General features: G+C 33.8%; 1 protein-coding gene across 2 annotated transcripts in view; it reads right to left on the bottom strand.

Annotated features, from left to right (window-relative positions):
* Positions 1-16,185, bottom strand: part of IMMP2L (inner mitochondrial membrane peptidase subunit 2) — a 436,484-nt gene that overhangs the window by 151,188 nt on the left and 269,111 nt on the right. Inside the window, exon 4 of one of the 2 annotated variants that reach the window (XM_035332214.1) lies at positions 345-410. The exons of the other annotated variant lie outside the window; for it this stretch is intronic. Within the exon in view, the coding sequence (XP_035188105.1) occupies positions 345-410 (66 nt within the window). The remainder of the gene's footprint in view (positions 1-344; positions 411-16,185) is intronic. 2 annotated transcript variants of the gene reach the window in all.

Genomic DNA, 16,185 nt, shown 5'->3' with positions numbered 1-16,185 from the left:
ATTTGCCAGCCATAGTATGAAACAGCAGCTGGACTCTCTAACTAAAAAATCAGAGCCCTGTAATCCTATTTAAAAAAATGATGTATGGTTACCTGCCTGGATATATGATATTCTAAGAAACAAGTATTATTTGCACACATGTACCTTTCTTGAGAGAGTGAGTAGCTTTGTGTAGCATTTCTCCTCTCATTAAAAAGGAGACAGGTACGACACTGACACTCTGTTAAGGACAGATAGAAAGAAAATACTAGAAAGTTCTAGTTGTCTAGGATACTGATTTAAAATCCACTGAAAAGCTGCACAATTCCTATAAAGACTCAGAGACTAAGGCTTAAAATACTTACTTGATAATGTCCCCTTCAAGAGCAATCACTCGTTTAATGATCTTCTGTTCAGGGTTTCTAGGAGACCTGAGACAGGGGATAAGGTTATACAATCAGTAATGTTCCCGTTGTTTTAAGAAAATGAAAAGAAATTCCACAAAGAAATAGACACTATTAAAGTCATTAGGAGATTCCCAGTTCTCCTTGATATAGCATCAATCATGATGTTCCATCCTGAAGTGAAGCTACTGTAATCATTCTCATTGCAAACCATCATTGAAGAGCAGATGCTGAAAATTGACCTGCATACGAACACTACAATAATCAACTTACCTTTTGTCATGAAAAATATAATTGACATCATTAGAAACAAAATGTCCCACTATCGATGAAGAGGGTAGCTTTGCAAATAGATTTGTATATTAAAACCTAAATTCTCCGTGAAACTGTAACATCATATTGTGTTTAAACATGAATGTCATTCATTCACTTTGGGAAAAAATATATATATATCCCTATGTTATATTGATATTTATCACTAATTAAGTTAAACCTTGCCTAGGGAATTGTGGAGGGTTTATAAAGACAAGTAAAATTTTCTCCAAGTATCAAGTATTCTTAATATAATACCAAGCTTTCACTTCAAGTTATGAAATATATGAATATATTATATTGAGTGGATTATGATCATGCATTACATAGTATTACAAAAAACAAAGTTGAAGTTGCATGCCCAGTCTGAATAGTCCAACTTTCTGAATGTATATTAAGAGATAGGACTACTAGAAGTGTTATTCTGTTTCAGTTTAATGACAGACTAATGTAGACCTATGTGCACCAAGGACTTTCCTACATATTTTACCTCATTTTCTTTCATTTTTAACTTTTAATTATTTAACTATGCAAACTTAGTAGAGCGTTTTTATGTTATTTTTAAAAATATTTTTACCTCCTGCTTGATTTTCTGCTGATGCTTGGGTTCTTTATATTAGACTCCAAGTACAGCCTGCTGGCAATGCAGTAACAAACCTGTATATTACAGGTTTTTTGCCTGAAAACATTGGCCATGCCATCATCAAAATGTAAATCTGAGCTCACCTCTGGTCAAGAGGTAGCACACTAAGACTACATTTTCTTAAAAAGCAAAGCTGAGATTAAAAAACTTGCTTGAGGTGACTTCAAGACTACAGGTATTTGCAGTTCACTTTCACTTCCAAAAGTTGAAAAATTGTTTCAGGTGAATTCAAAAAGATTTTTTTTTAAAAAAAATTTGAATTCAGAAAGTATTCCAAATGTTTCAAAAGTTTTACTTTTGTGTCAATATACTTGCAATATATTTATATTTCAACGTAATGAAATAAAATTAAAGGAGCATAATTTTGAATTTCAAAAGATCTGTTATTTTCACTTTACAGTTTAACAAACCTGAAAATCCTATTTTCACAAAGCAGTGTGGAACAGTAAACACGATTAAGGACCATACTTTGATTCCCTAATCAGCACTGGAATTTTCAAGTCATTTTTGTGAAAAATTTACAGTATGATTTTATTTTGTATGAATTTTACCCAAAGAGTTGTATATTCCAGTTTACTCTTCTCTTTCATCTCAGGCTGAGAACACACATTTTTGTAATACATTTACATTTCAGTCTTGGGCAGAATTAATCAAGTTTTAGACGTTCATATGATTCAAATATCTGGAGGATCCACAACACTTTCTCATGCTGTTTCCTAGCAGGTTTCAGTGCACACTCTATCAGGCATTGGCCTTCTCTCATTCTAAATTAGAGGTCAGCCTAAATAAGAATGTTTTATTATTACATGCTATTCTACATTTAAGATACTTGCAAAAACTATTTAATTAATTATCATTTATACACTAATTATCAATTTTACACTTATCATTTTTACACTTAGACTCAGATTTTAGCATTTTCCTGTAAAAATTTACCTAACTGAAATAATACATAGCATTTGTGATGAATTGTGTGTTCATTAAAGACTGAATGAAAACACATTTTAGGTTCATTCTTTCAAAATTCTGTCCTGTTTTAACACTTTACTTTCAAAGGTTCTTTGAAATATTAGCATTTACACTTGATTAGTACATATATATTGTAGTGAAAGTGCTAACATCTCCCTTAATTTGCCTTCTTTCTGAAAAAAAGAACAAACAAACAAAAAAACAACACCAAAACAACACCTCACATCTTTGAGGAAGACTAAACATCACTCTGAGATATGAGTATTTGTTCTAAAGTATGGGTACTTTTCTGCTACTAATTACATATTTAACCAAAACACATAATTTATCAAAAAGACTTCAAGGAATTCCTTGTAGATAGTTGTTATAACTCATCAATATTTTCAATATTTGAAGCCAGAATAATTTAAAATAAATTTTATATTAACATTTTGATTCAAAGTCATGAAAATGGCAAAGGAATGGTAAGAGAGGAAGTAGCAGGCTCACAGACACTTTTAAATCAAGGATCTTCAACAGGAGATCAGAATGCTCTGTTCAAGAGCCACATTAAATAAACAGGAGGTGAGAGAGACTAGTTCTGAAATGTTGGATATTGATGCCTTCTTGAAAGGTGCTTAGTTTAACAATGGGATTTCATTGATTATGGAAATCACAATAACATGCAGACATAGGCAATTTCTGTCTTTGAAATTTCACCATATTCAGCTATAGATAAAATTAAACAATAAAGTGGGGAAAGAAACAAACAACCAGTAATTGTTTAGTACTCTTTCCTCACTAACATCTGCATGAGATAAGAAAATATAATCTTTGAAAAATGGATTTGTTCAAAACAGAAGGAAATAGATGAAAAAATGAAAGAAACTGTTGATATACTTCTTTGCACCGCTCCTAAATTACACTGTTTCTTCATTCTCCTTACATAAAAGGTCACGTTCAGACAAGTTCATTTCAAACAATATTGTGTGGGAAGAGATGAGATTTCTAACACACAATGAATATTTTCCTCCTGAAGATGGCATTCAGAAGATATAAATATCATTAATATGAATTAATAACAACCATCCATACACTTGACAGCTAGATCCAGATCTTACGTTTCACAGAGGAGTCAGCTTTTCTAAATCGGTCTCTAAAATAGTTAAGTCCATATTTTCCCTAGTAAATATGCTTTCTCATTTACATAAAACCGTTTCTCACTATGCATGAATTAGGGACAATAGAGCAAGTAGAAACAGTCAGGATGACTACGAAAATCTCAAGCACATTACAAGTACTAATGCTTAAGTAGCAGGTAGCAACACATCACGAATGCACTAGGAAAAACATCTCTGGAAAATAAATCCACTTGCTAAATCCAGATTGAATTCTACTCCACCTATAGCCTATAGTCACTTTTCCTTTTTTTTTTTTTTTTTTTTTTTTGTGAAGACAAGTAGAAGAGGCAAGTCTAGCAGTGTGTCTCTCAAGTTTGATGATAATTCATTGTTAACAACTTCTATTTAAGCCGAACTACTATTTTTTTCAAGCACCTCAGGAGAACAAACACTGTAATACAAAAAGAAAGCAATGATCTCTATAGCATCCGAGACTGATAAATATTTTAGATTTTTATCTGTCAAAACAATTCTTTAAAATTCACCTACAGATCACCTGATGGCTGGCTGCAAATAATAGAACAAAGGAGCAACATCCTCTCTGTCTGAAACACCATTTGTTGATGGGACATTTCACTCTGCCTTAGCAACAATTTCTAATTTGTTCCTAGGAGTAAGCTTATGCATGGTCCAATGCAGAAATCCCAGCCTCATTCACAAAGTCATGAATCATGATATCAAAATCCAGATTCAGAGCTTTAAGGTAAAAAATAAATACCAAGGGAACATTAGGCATGTGGTATTTATTTGTATTCAGTTTTCCAGATGCAGCCTTAGCAACTCAGTATAAACAACCTTACATAATTAATTTCTAGTAATAATCCTAGCCTTCTCCTAAACCTAGCTGGATATCTTAAACCTGTATGTTTGCCTTACTCTTTCAGCTGTAGAGCCATCGTCTACACACAGCTTTCATTAAAAACTAATGAGCAATTCCACTACAGTAAAAGAAGAAAAACAAATGCCTATGCCATCAGGACATCATTAACTTTGGATTAAAGCCTGTCATGTTGGGCAACTTGTTTGAAAAGGAAATAAGTGAGTTAGGTTAAGTAGATGAGAAGGTGGATCACCCCAGCAATTAGGGCAGATTGAAATTTCTTATGCATCATCAGCAAGTACTTTAAGATACAATATTCTAATTTCCAGCCTACACAGTATTCTGGTACTTTTATCTCTCCAACTGACACTGGTGAAAAAAAAAATAAAAAAAAAAAAAGAAAAAAAAAAAAAGAAAAAGAAAAAGGAGAATACATAAGAGCCTTCTCTTGCTTACACACATATTAGATTCAAAAGCTAAAAGCTATGCTATAGAAGTAGAGCTAGAAAGAGCTCAATTTCCTTATTACTGAATAAATAAATAAATAAATAAAATAATTTCAGAGCTAAAGATACTGCATATCATCACGGAAATAAAATGTTGAGAAAAAGAAGACTGGTGAAACAGCTACAGCTAGGTTTTTAAAGTGGCACATCCCCCAAATCAGAGTCTGAAATAAACTGATAATTGACAAGTTTATGAGAAGAGGTAGTTTATTGAGGATGGGTATAACAGTTGCTTCTCTGTTAGAAAGTAAGACCTTGTTCTATTTCAGGAAAGTACTGACAACCTTTTAGAGTTATTACGTCTACTCCACTGAAACTGAAACATTGATTATGTTTTTATTTAAACATACACTCCTACAAAAAATAAATAAATAAATAAATATATACATACATACACACACGAACAAGTACACACACATCAATTTATACAAACATGTTCATTCTATGTTCATTCTTGTATTGGGGAATGTACAGTGTAGCATAGCAGTACTACAGAACACATTTACCTGGAAAAACAATTGGAGGAAGGCTGATGACTCTCTGAAGGCTTGCTTTCCTGATTGACTATCTGAGTACTTCAGTCCCAATATTACTTCAAAACTTTTCCCCTTCCATCATTTGGATTATTTATTTATTCTAATGGATACTGCTTAGTCCAATTTTATATAACTGTTCCGTTAGCTAATTAAAATTTGATCTATAATTAAATTAACATAGCAATTCCACTTTTTGTATGTTACTTAACCCTTTGATTTGTCTAACTATATTATCTAACTGTATTATTCTCAAAAGTGCCCACAGCAAATCATGTTAAAGAGCTTAGAACTGGATTTTCTACAGGCTTTTCTAGAGGGAGTACTCTTTGGGCTATACCCTAAGATCCCAGCAAAATAAGTAAAGGAAAACAGTTAATTTATTTCTACTCCCCAGAGGGATATATTAACATGTGTACCCAAATACTATATGATATCATTCCCTGCTAAGCATGCTGTCTCTGTAATAAATAAAAAAGGAATCCACTGATCCCAGAAGATGTTCAAACACAATGTTTGATGCTCAGATACACAGCAGACACACCAAAAGCAATTATACTTTTCAACACATATTAGAACAATAGCTATCATCAGAAGACAAAAATTTGACTTGAATAGCTACAAAATTTAACTAAATAAATACTACTTCATACTACTTCACTACTTTCTTCCTTGAATGAGCACTCAGAGTTTCTAGGTGCATGTTCTGGGAAAAGATCTTATACCGTGAACTCATCGTGAAAAAGCAGCTAATATGTTTTAAACAGCTTGAATTGAATACTTCAATGATCTAGAAGTTTAATTTTACCTATCCATTATCTTAGTCAACCTGTTTAGTTTTCTTGTGCTCACTTTTGAAAATTCTTTGAATTTTGATACTGTGAGCATTTTACAAAGCATGCCATCGAATGGTATTTATTAAAAAGGTGAAGTGAAAGGTGCCTGAAGTTTGTGTTGTGTTTAAATGTATCTATTTACATGCATATATATACATATTGCTGTTAGCACATGGTTTTATTTTTCTATGAGATCAAAGGAAGACGTTTAGGCAGCAGATAGAAGTTTGCCTTCAGATTATTCAGTTTAATTCAGATTGAGATTTATGTGATTTGATTACCATTTATATGGAAGTGACTGAAACAATGAACACTGTTTTGTTATAGCATGAAAAGACTAAAATAATGGAGGCTATCTCCTTCACAAACATAATTTCCGCTTTGATTTACGTCATTAATGCTAGATAATAAGGTTTCAATTCCAGAAAACGGGATGAAGGGGGAACTTCTAAGATCTTAATCTAAAGCTGTCATTCAAAACCATCCATTCAATGACCTGTTCATTTCCCAAAATTCATTCCTGTCTGATTTGAAAATTCCGATATGGTTAGAGTTTATACTTCCGGGCATTTGCAAAACTGCTGCAGGATGAAAAATTAGTTGTTTATCTCCTTGAGCCTTCTGGGGATCCAGAAAATAGCCAGAGCAGTAACTAAAATGTAGTTGGAGCCCAAAATAAATGGCACTAATATACCTCCAGAATTGGGTACAATTCAAAGTACAATTTTGGTGAGTTTATTTTTAAACCATGCTTGGAGGAAGAGGAAAAACAGAGGTAGTAGCTATCTCATCGTTATTTGCTGGCTTTGCTTAATAAGACAAACAGGGTGTTCTACTTGGTTGAATCATACACTAGATAAGGATGTTTACCATCAAAACAAGATCTGTGCCCTTGATCAATGAAGAAGGAGCTTCCCATTGTTAGCATAGTAGCTGATGCTTAAGCTCTGTACAGTGGGAAATATGTAGCAATATCCATTCTTTCATCACTCCTAGTACTATAGCTAGGATAATACAGATCCAGCAGATCTATTTATAAAAGTTGTATAAGAATACAAATTTGCCTAATATATGTACATATTTTCTAAGTCAAAATATTTTTAATACGTTCAACTCACTTTTTCCCAATCCACAGGTTTTGTTTTAATTCTGTAATTCTTTATGCAGAGAAAGATCACAGTTAATACTTTGACTTAAACTTCTTATTTTTTTTTTACCTCTTCTGTGAATATTTTATTTCTTTCTAGCACCAACAGATACCGAATATAACAATAAACATCATTTTTAACTAATAATATCACAGATTCTGAGACAATTTTTACTTTGTGGAAAATGGTACAATATAATAGCAGGGGGGAAAAAAACTGACCACACTTATTTCTTTTTTTTGCTGTTATTCCTGCTGCCATATTCTATTATGTAAAATTGCTGCATTAGATGTTTCCAGTAATCAGGGCCAGTATCTGTGCTCAGTATTGACCCTGATGGGGCAGATGGAGCAGATATTGACAAACTGGATATAGTGAAGGGCCACCAAAAAATAGTAACAGAAGAGTAATGTAACAGCAGTGGCGTATGGAACTGGGTTTGTGCAGTTGAGAGATGAAGAAAAAGGTTTAATTACTGCTCTCAACTATCTGATTGGTGATTAGAAAGAAAAGAGTCAGACTTTTCTGAGAAGTGCACAGCAGAAAGAGGAAAGGAAACAGCATGAGTTGCAGCAAGGGAAATTCTAGATGGACACCAGAAAAAAATAATAATGAAAAAAATCACACTGCATATGGTTAAGCGGAAGTACAGGCTTCACAGATAGACTGAGAAACTCAAAGATGCTCAGAGCTTGACTGGACAAGGCTCTGAGAAGTCTGACCTAACTTTATAGCAGACCTTGCTTTGAGTGGTTGGTAGGCCTAAATGATCAACAGTGGTGCCTTCCAACATATGCTATTTTGTACTTGTAACTATGCAGAGCCTTTGGTCCCATTCAAATATATGAAGAATCATGATTCTGATACCTTAGAAAACAATATGCAGCTTCTGCATACCAAAAGAATCATACTGATCATCTTAATGATCATCTACAGATCCCTTTTTACTTGTCTTTTTGAACAGTACCTAATTCTACCATAAAGCATTGTATAGAATGTCGTAGTATCATCTCAGATATTCTGAATGACAATGAGTCTATCATCCAGATAAATTACTTCAAAGTTTAATTATTCTTGCTATTAGGAAATCGCATCTGCATTCAAAATGGAATTTATCCAACTTTAATTTCAATTTCATGCCTTCTCCTCCATGGCAGAAAACCCCTCGATGTTTTATTTCTTCTTCATGCAGAAAGATTTAGGCACAACAATTTTCTTAGACTTCTCTTGGATACATCAGCTCCTTAAGCTCCTTAGCATACTGTTAGTTTTCGAATTCCAGGATCATTTTCATGACTAGACTTCAAACTTTTAAAACCAACATTTAAAATTTCTTCATGGCACACAAACATGAGAAGATTCAGCAGGTTTACTACTGTACTTAACAGTAAATTTAGGAGAGTAATCTAGCATTATTATGTTGGCTTAATGCAAAAACTCTTTCCTTTTTTTCTTTTCCATTAATTTCATATATTCAGGCAATAAGATCATCTTTTTCATAGCAGAAGCTGATGTTGAAAGGATACAAAAAGTAACATTTAAAATTCTCTGAGTAAACTGCTTGCTAAAACAGTCAACCAGTAAGTTTTGACTACTCCTTGTACTTCACATTCTGTAAAGTGATATATATCTATTGGGATATTAACCAGGTGATTCAGGACATGCTATAACAATTGGGAGACTTTATTTACTACCCTGTCTATCCCTATGTTCTTTGCAGGCTTAACCAATGATTATGAAGATAACTGACAGAAAAAAAGGGTACTTGACTTTGGATCACAAAGCCATCTGATATAAATATTACCATACATCTTCACAGTTGAACTAAACCAATTTACAATGTCTACTATGGCCTACATTTATTACATAAAAGGCAAGCTTCTACATCAGGATATTATGTGGTAGTAAAAAATATTCTAATGAAAACATATATTCTATATTACTGCTATCATCAAAATTGCCTTTACCTAATCATTTTGTAATTTTATTGGTAAGAGCTTCCAGGTTTGCTTGACAAATCCTATTTCTGAATTGACTAACCTTAACCATATTTTAGTTTCTACTGATAGAGTAAGAATAAGCTTTGTGATCATTTTGTTCAGATAGGACTTTCTTAAGGCCCTTCTTTTTGTTTGTTTTAAATACTGAAAATGTATTGCAAATTTTGAAAGTATTTGCATTTTCCCTTTTGTGTTTCTTTCCCTTCAGCTGCCGAAGAGGCATTTTCCAAATGGTATTCTACATTATAAAAACCATGTTTGAGTCCATGCTTGCCTGCCAGCAATGTTTGCACCTTTTGATTTTAAACAGCATTATAACTTTAAAGGAACCTACGCAGTTTAGAATTTTTTTCAAACTGAAACATTGTACAGAAATCATGCATAATTTTCACAATGTTAACAGATAATGACAGCAATGGAAAACATTCTTCAATTGTTCCTGAATTCTCTTTGTTGTGAACCATTTTGAACATTTACCATTTTTCATCCATAATTTACAAAATAAGTACTTCAAGACATCAGTTGCACCAACTGGTTAAGCATAAGTTCCTGTGATGCTTGATTTGCTCAGCAGCTCCACTGGAAAATATGTACAATGATATAATTAAAAATAAAAGGAAAATTATATTTCTAACAATATCCCGCGATTCTTAATTTAACTCCACATTGTATTAGCATTTATTAGTCAAACTTCTGTTAAAAAGCACTCACTGCCAAAAAATAAATATATATTTTTTTTACACAAAGTAGTGTTTTGTAACAATTTGAGATTGCAAGCATGTACTGTTGGAAAGTTTAGATTTATTAATTTTTAAACTTCACAGCATCAAAAGCAAAGCATCCATGAAACTTCATGGGGAATTTTAATCACACTCTGCAGAGAAATAACAATCTGGATATCATAAAACTTAAAGCCCCAGTGAAGCACTCATACAATTTGCCATATAGCCATGGAATGCATAGGACATGTAAACAACTGCCTCAAGATCTGCAGTTCTTGGATATTCACCACACTTCCCTTCTCACTGTCCCCCATGCCACAGAAAGCTTTAGTTCCTCTCTACATTCTGATTCTTCCAACAGAGCAGGAAAGTATCTCTCCAAAGATAACACATTCAGGAAAAAAAAAAAAAAAAAAAAAAAAAAAAAAAAAAAAAGTAGATTTCATGGTAAATACCCATCCATAATGCATTTCCTGGTACCAGATTTCCTGATACCAGATTTCCTGGTACCAGATGCTATTTAGCAGAGATCTCTCAGATAAATTAGGAGTCGGGATAAGGATCAGAATAAGAATAAGAATAAGGATCAGAAATAGCGTGGTCAGCAGGACTAGGGAAGTGATTGTCCCCTGGTTTTCAGCTCTGGTAAGGCTGCACCTTGAATACTGTGTTGGGCCCCTGAGTACAAGAAGGACATCAAGGTGCTGGAGCATGTCCAAAGGGCAACGAAGCTGGCAAAGGGTCTAGAGAGCAAATCTTATGAGTGGCTGAGGGAGCCAGGATTGTTTAGCTTAGAGAAGAGAAGGCTCAGGGGAGACCTTATTGCACTTTACAACTACCTTAAATGAGGTTGTATTGAGGCTGTATATCGGGCTCTTCTCCCAAGCACCAAGTGATGAGAGAAAATGGCCTCAAGATACACCAGGTTGTCTTAGCTGGATTATTAGGAGAAAATTCTTTACTGAAAGGGTTGTTCATCATTAAATCAGCTGCCCAGGGAAGTGGTTGAGTCACCATCCCTGGAGGTCTTCAAGAAATGCGTAGATATGGTGGTTAGTAGCATGGCTTAGTGGTGGAATTGTCAGTACTAAGTTAAAGGTTGGACTATATGATCTTAGAGGTTTTTCCCAGCCTGAATGATTCTACGATTCTATGATCTGCACACTTTCCGTGAAATTGAATTTTCCTTAGTCTATCTACAGCATGTTATATAGCTGCAGCCTCATTTTCAAGTGAGACGTCAGTAGCAGAAGATTTTCTTCATTTCAACAGAGATGTTGAAAAGATATCACAAATAAGCTGGTTCTTAGTGGGTAACTTTGAACTTTTCCTGTGTGGAAACTAGATCTACAATTGCCATGTGACAAAATTAAGAAGGCCTTTTTGAATCCAGCAATCAAAACTATGTATCTAAAAAACTTTCAGAATCACTTATAGGGCAAAATCAAGACAAAAGAAGGAAAGAAAAAATTGAATGTGTCTCTGTAAGACAGTAAGTTAACTTTTCAAGATTTCAGCGTTAGCTAAAGTGAGGCAAGAAAAACAAAAACAAATGAAAAACTGAAAAATAATTAAAATGTTTCATTAGAGTAAAAATAATTGGTAGGCTGCACAACTGTATGACAATTCACCCTGAAAATTTTAAGATAGTATAGTAACTCACAAGTTTAGATAGTATTTTGAAGTAAAATCGCATTTGATAGCCTTCCAGTCTAACCACTTTGAGATTAAATGACTCAGCCGCTTGTAATGCAGACTGTGTAATCACAACAGTTATGTGCACTTGACCTTCTTCCTGTTAACAGAGAGACTCAATTAATTACTTGCTGTTTTAACTGGCCATTTCACCTTATCTTCACCTTTTCCAAAGGGTTGAAAAACTCTATACTTTAACATTTGTTTTTGAAAGCATACACAGAAATATCTGTCTATCAAATAAGAAGTTATTACGATCTATGAGAATATCTGGTCTTTTACACTTAACAACAGTAAAATGTTCCGTTTTGTTAACCATTATGCTGTAGTGTTCATCATTATCATAGCTGCTCAAATATTCTACTCTGATTAGAAATAAAACATGACTTATTTCTGCTGAAACAGACAACAGAGAAAGGCACAAAAAACTACAAAATGTAATCAAATATTTGAAAATCATTCCCAGATTGCCATATGGGATACTAGATAGACATAATTTATTTAATTTAGAGAGGAAACTATCTTGTGATTCTGAAGAATCCTAAGTTTTTGTCTACTTTTTTCAATCACCTAAACATGAGAAGAAGCACATTGCTTTTTACATTTTCCTAAATGCCACTTCAAGCACCTGCTGAGAAAATCTCATTCTTGATATTTCTGAACAGCTTGATACTTTCTTGCATTTAACCTCTACTGTGGTCAAGAGGCTAAGCCTTTCAGAAGAGTTACGTCTGTTATTGTCAGGGCACAGAAGATAACAGACAATTAAAGTGGAATGAATCACCTTTTGGAGAATCTTTCTCTTCATTGACTACAAAGGAAGCCAAACTTCAGCTTACTCTAACCATCTCAATATGAAATGACTAAAAATAAATTTCTTTAAAATATTGTTTCATCTACTTTATAAGAATCTAGAATAGATTAAAAAAAAAAAAAAAAAGACATTAAATAAAATATTAGTGGTGAGATAAGGGAAGACCAATAACAACAAAATGTATACTCTCAAAATCGTATACTTGTAACACACATCTTTAATAAAAAATCATCAAATGTCATGTGGATTAAGAAATAAGAGATCAAGGTGATCTTTGTCTGCTAAGATCAGCAGCAAAATTCCTGGAAGCTAAATGAACTTCTACTGCTGCTTCTGCAACAGATAGAAAAGATAAACTGTTTATAGCTTTGAATTCTTACATTCTAGTTTTACTTGTTCTGTTGAGAAATCAGAAAAAAAAATAGAGAATCAGTTCAACATAAAGTCAAAGAAAAATAAAAACAATTTAGAAGATATCTACAGAGGCCAATACAAGTTTTGAAATTGGAATTTTTTAAAATATTTTTTAAAATATTGTCACATGCTATATAAATGTTTTTTTCCATTATTGTCAAGGAACAGAAGGTAAATTAAAATGGTATGAATTATCTTTTGGAGAAGAATATTTTAACATTTGTTTAAAATAAATAAATAAATAAATAAATAAATAAATAAATAAATAAATAAAGCAGTAATAAGACAACTGGACATGGCTACAAACACTCACAATGAAATGAAAACACTAACTTTTTTTTTTTTTTCCTTCACAACAACTTCTGCTTTTAGCTTAGATAGCCTTTCAGGAAATTAACTACAGGAGTCCACTCTGCAGATGAAGTCAGGCTGAATTAACCATAGATTGGCTACTGTGAGAGAAATCCTTGTAATAATGACAGTTATGACCTGCTTATGAGGATTTGGCAAAGAGCAGCAATGAGAAATTTAATAGGGAGCATATTTCCACATTATATTCTTTGTCAAAAGCTGATCTACTATGTCAGCAGGCCATCAAGCATTGTTCTGCATTTGATACTAATTGCATTATCCTCTACTTGTGTGCTTTCACAGATAGCAGAAGGGACCCTGAACAGTAACTGAGGATATTGCTTTAAGAGACTTTGATCGCCTGAGCAGACAGGAAAGAACTCTGAAAAGTTTGCCAAGAATACAACGGTGTCCTATGCTGGTTTTGACACAAGATTTTCAGAATCCTGGCCTTCCAAGACACTTCCTGTCTTGTATGATGATAAACATATAATTTGTGATATTATTTATTAAAAAAAAAAATAAAAGGAAAGATGAGAGAAACCAGAAGTGTCTACAACAGTGAACAGGATGAATTAGTAAAATATCTGTACTTACAGATGATTTTCCCTTCACACAAAGCAGTTTACAAGCTTCATAGACTGTGTTCCCCTGCTCTGTGAAGGCCAATCTGTACACACAGCCTGAGGGTCTGATCTGCACACTTGCTCCCCAGCTCCCCAGCAATGCTTCTCTTCCTACACTACTGTCCCTGCCGGTTATTCCACCCAAAATGTATTCTTCCCTCTCAGGCAGCAGGAAAACCAGCCCTCGCCCACCCAGCCTGTCAAAGCCAATCCTGTGTGACGGTTGCCTGCAGAAGGTCGCTGTCACCATTTTCTCCAAGTAAATGATATACTGCTCAGAATATTGCTAGAAAAGGGAGAGACTGGCAGGAGAAGAAAGAAGGGAGGGGAAAAGGATGAATTAAACTTTCCATACACTTGCCACACATTCTAGAGATTCCTTCCTCACCATCCTCCATGAGGCAAAAGTTCAAATAAGTTATCAATTTTGTATCTTTATTTTTTTTCAGATTGAATCCATGTTAGAAATAGGTGAATTCTATAGTTTTGATAAGTGTCAAAATGTTTATACCAGTTTAATATTTCTCTAGTCTGTTGATCCACATTTTATTTTTTAAAAAAACTTTCTTTTTTTCTGAATATTTCCTAGAAAAAAGGATGAAAGTCCCCTCCAAGATAACAGTCAGGAGGTTAGCAAATAAAATTCATGCTAGAAGTATTGGTGATATGGGCTTGCGTAAGAAAATAATATGGAAGAAAACAATTTTTTACTTTTTAGTGGTTAGAAATGTAATCAGTGCTAGCAGCATGAAATCCTGGGAGGAATAAATGCAGGATATGCAGCAGCATTAACAGAACATTTAAGAATTTCTACTGGATCTTGGATTGAATCTTATAAATATGTGGTTCACATATTATTCTGTATATTTTGGACAGTACTGATAGATTCTGAAATGTGTTGATGCTGCATGTCTTGTTGACACAGAACATCTGTAAGAAGCACAGAAAGATTAACTCAGTTAATTCAAATTTAGCATTGTTACCTTGGCATTTAAACTTAAGACTTCATATTTCCGTGACAAGTGCACCTCCATAACAGGTTTGAAACACAAACTGCCATTTGAGAGAAGCACTTTAAGCCCCTTACTTTAAGAAAGCAAGAACAGCACTACACATTACTGGGGTTATGAAGAGACAAATATCAAGGGAAAATTGTGGAAAACAATCCAGATCTTTACAACAGTGGTGCCTATTGCATCACAAATTTAATTGTTTAGAACAGTCTAACCATTTGATGTGGATTCTCTCGGTAATATATTACTATCTATTCCTAATAGGCATTTGTTGCAGACAAAGACCATAAATATATATACTGAAACGTATTAGAGTTTTATGGCATAGTGTTCTGAGATAATTCTGTCTCAAAATCCCAATATAGATTTTGCATATATGCTCCAAATGATGCATCGCTGCAGAATGGTTATTCACACAGTTCCTTAAAACTCAAGCTGGCAATATTTAGGACATGATACAACAGTAGGCCTGTTGGAGCCATGATGATGCAAGTAAAGGTTGGACTTGGTGCCTAGGGACATGGGTGACATTGTGGTAGGGTGGCATTGTGGTGGGTGACATTGGTGGTAGGGTGATTGTTGGACTAGATGATCTCGGAGGTCTTTTCCAACCTTAATGATTCTATGATTCTAAGAATAAGCTTTACTTGATTGAAAGAAACTATACGAGAGTATAAAAAGGTGTCTACAAATTTTGGTTAAAGGATTGTTTAATGCATACATTTCAGTATTAGACTATGTCTCTTTTTAACTGAGAGGTTACAATGCTAACACTTAGCACTTAAGTAACCCTGTACATTCAAATCCCTAATTGACAATACTACTAACATTTGTGATTTATAATGTTTGATCAAAAGCTACCAGTGCACACATCTCTGATGTTCAAGTCTGCTATGCCAACAGTATGCGTTGGGACTAGTCTTCTAGTCTTCAAAAATAAATAATCGGAACATAATCAAAACATTATTAAAAATACAAATATAGTTGTCACATTTGAAAGACAAGACATTTCCCAGCTTTAAGCTGCAATCAGTGCAATCAGTTCAAGCTGGCAAGATGAGTCACCAACTGCAAAACAACTAGTGACAGCAAGGACTGCTCAGCAGGCAACAATGTTTGTGACTTAAACATGTTGTATAGGAACAAACAGGAACTCCCGCAAGTTTCTGCCTGTTTATCAGCTCCACAGAGGGAAAAAAGAAACCTGTTCTTCCTTTAGACTTTCACAAACTTGTCTTTG

This window comes from Oxyura jamaicensis, chromosome 1 (assembly GCF_011077185.1).
Source record: "Oxyura jamaicensis isolate SHBP4307 breed ruddy duck chromosome 1, BPBGC_Ojam_1.0, whole genome shotgun sequence".
NCBI lineage: Eukaryota > Metazoa > Chordata > Aves > Anseriformes > Anatidae > Oxyura > Oxyura jamaicensis.
This window is presented reverse-complemented; position numbering and strand designations above follow the sequence as displayed.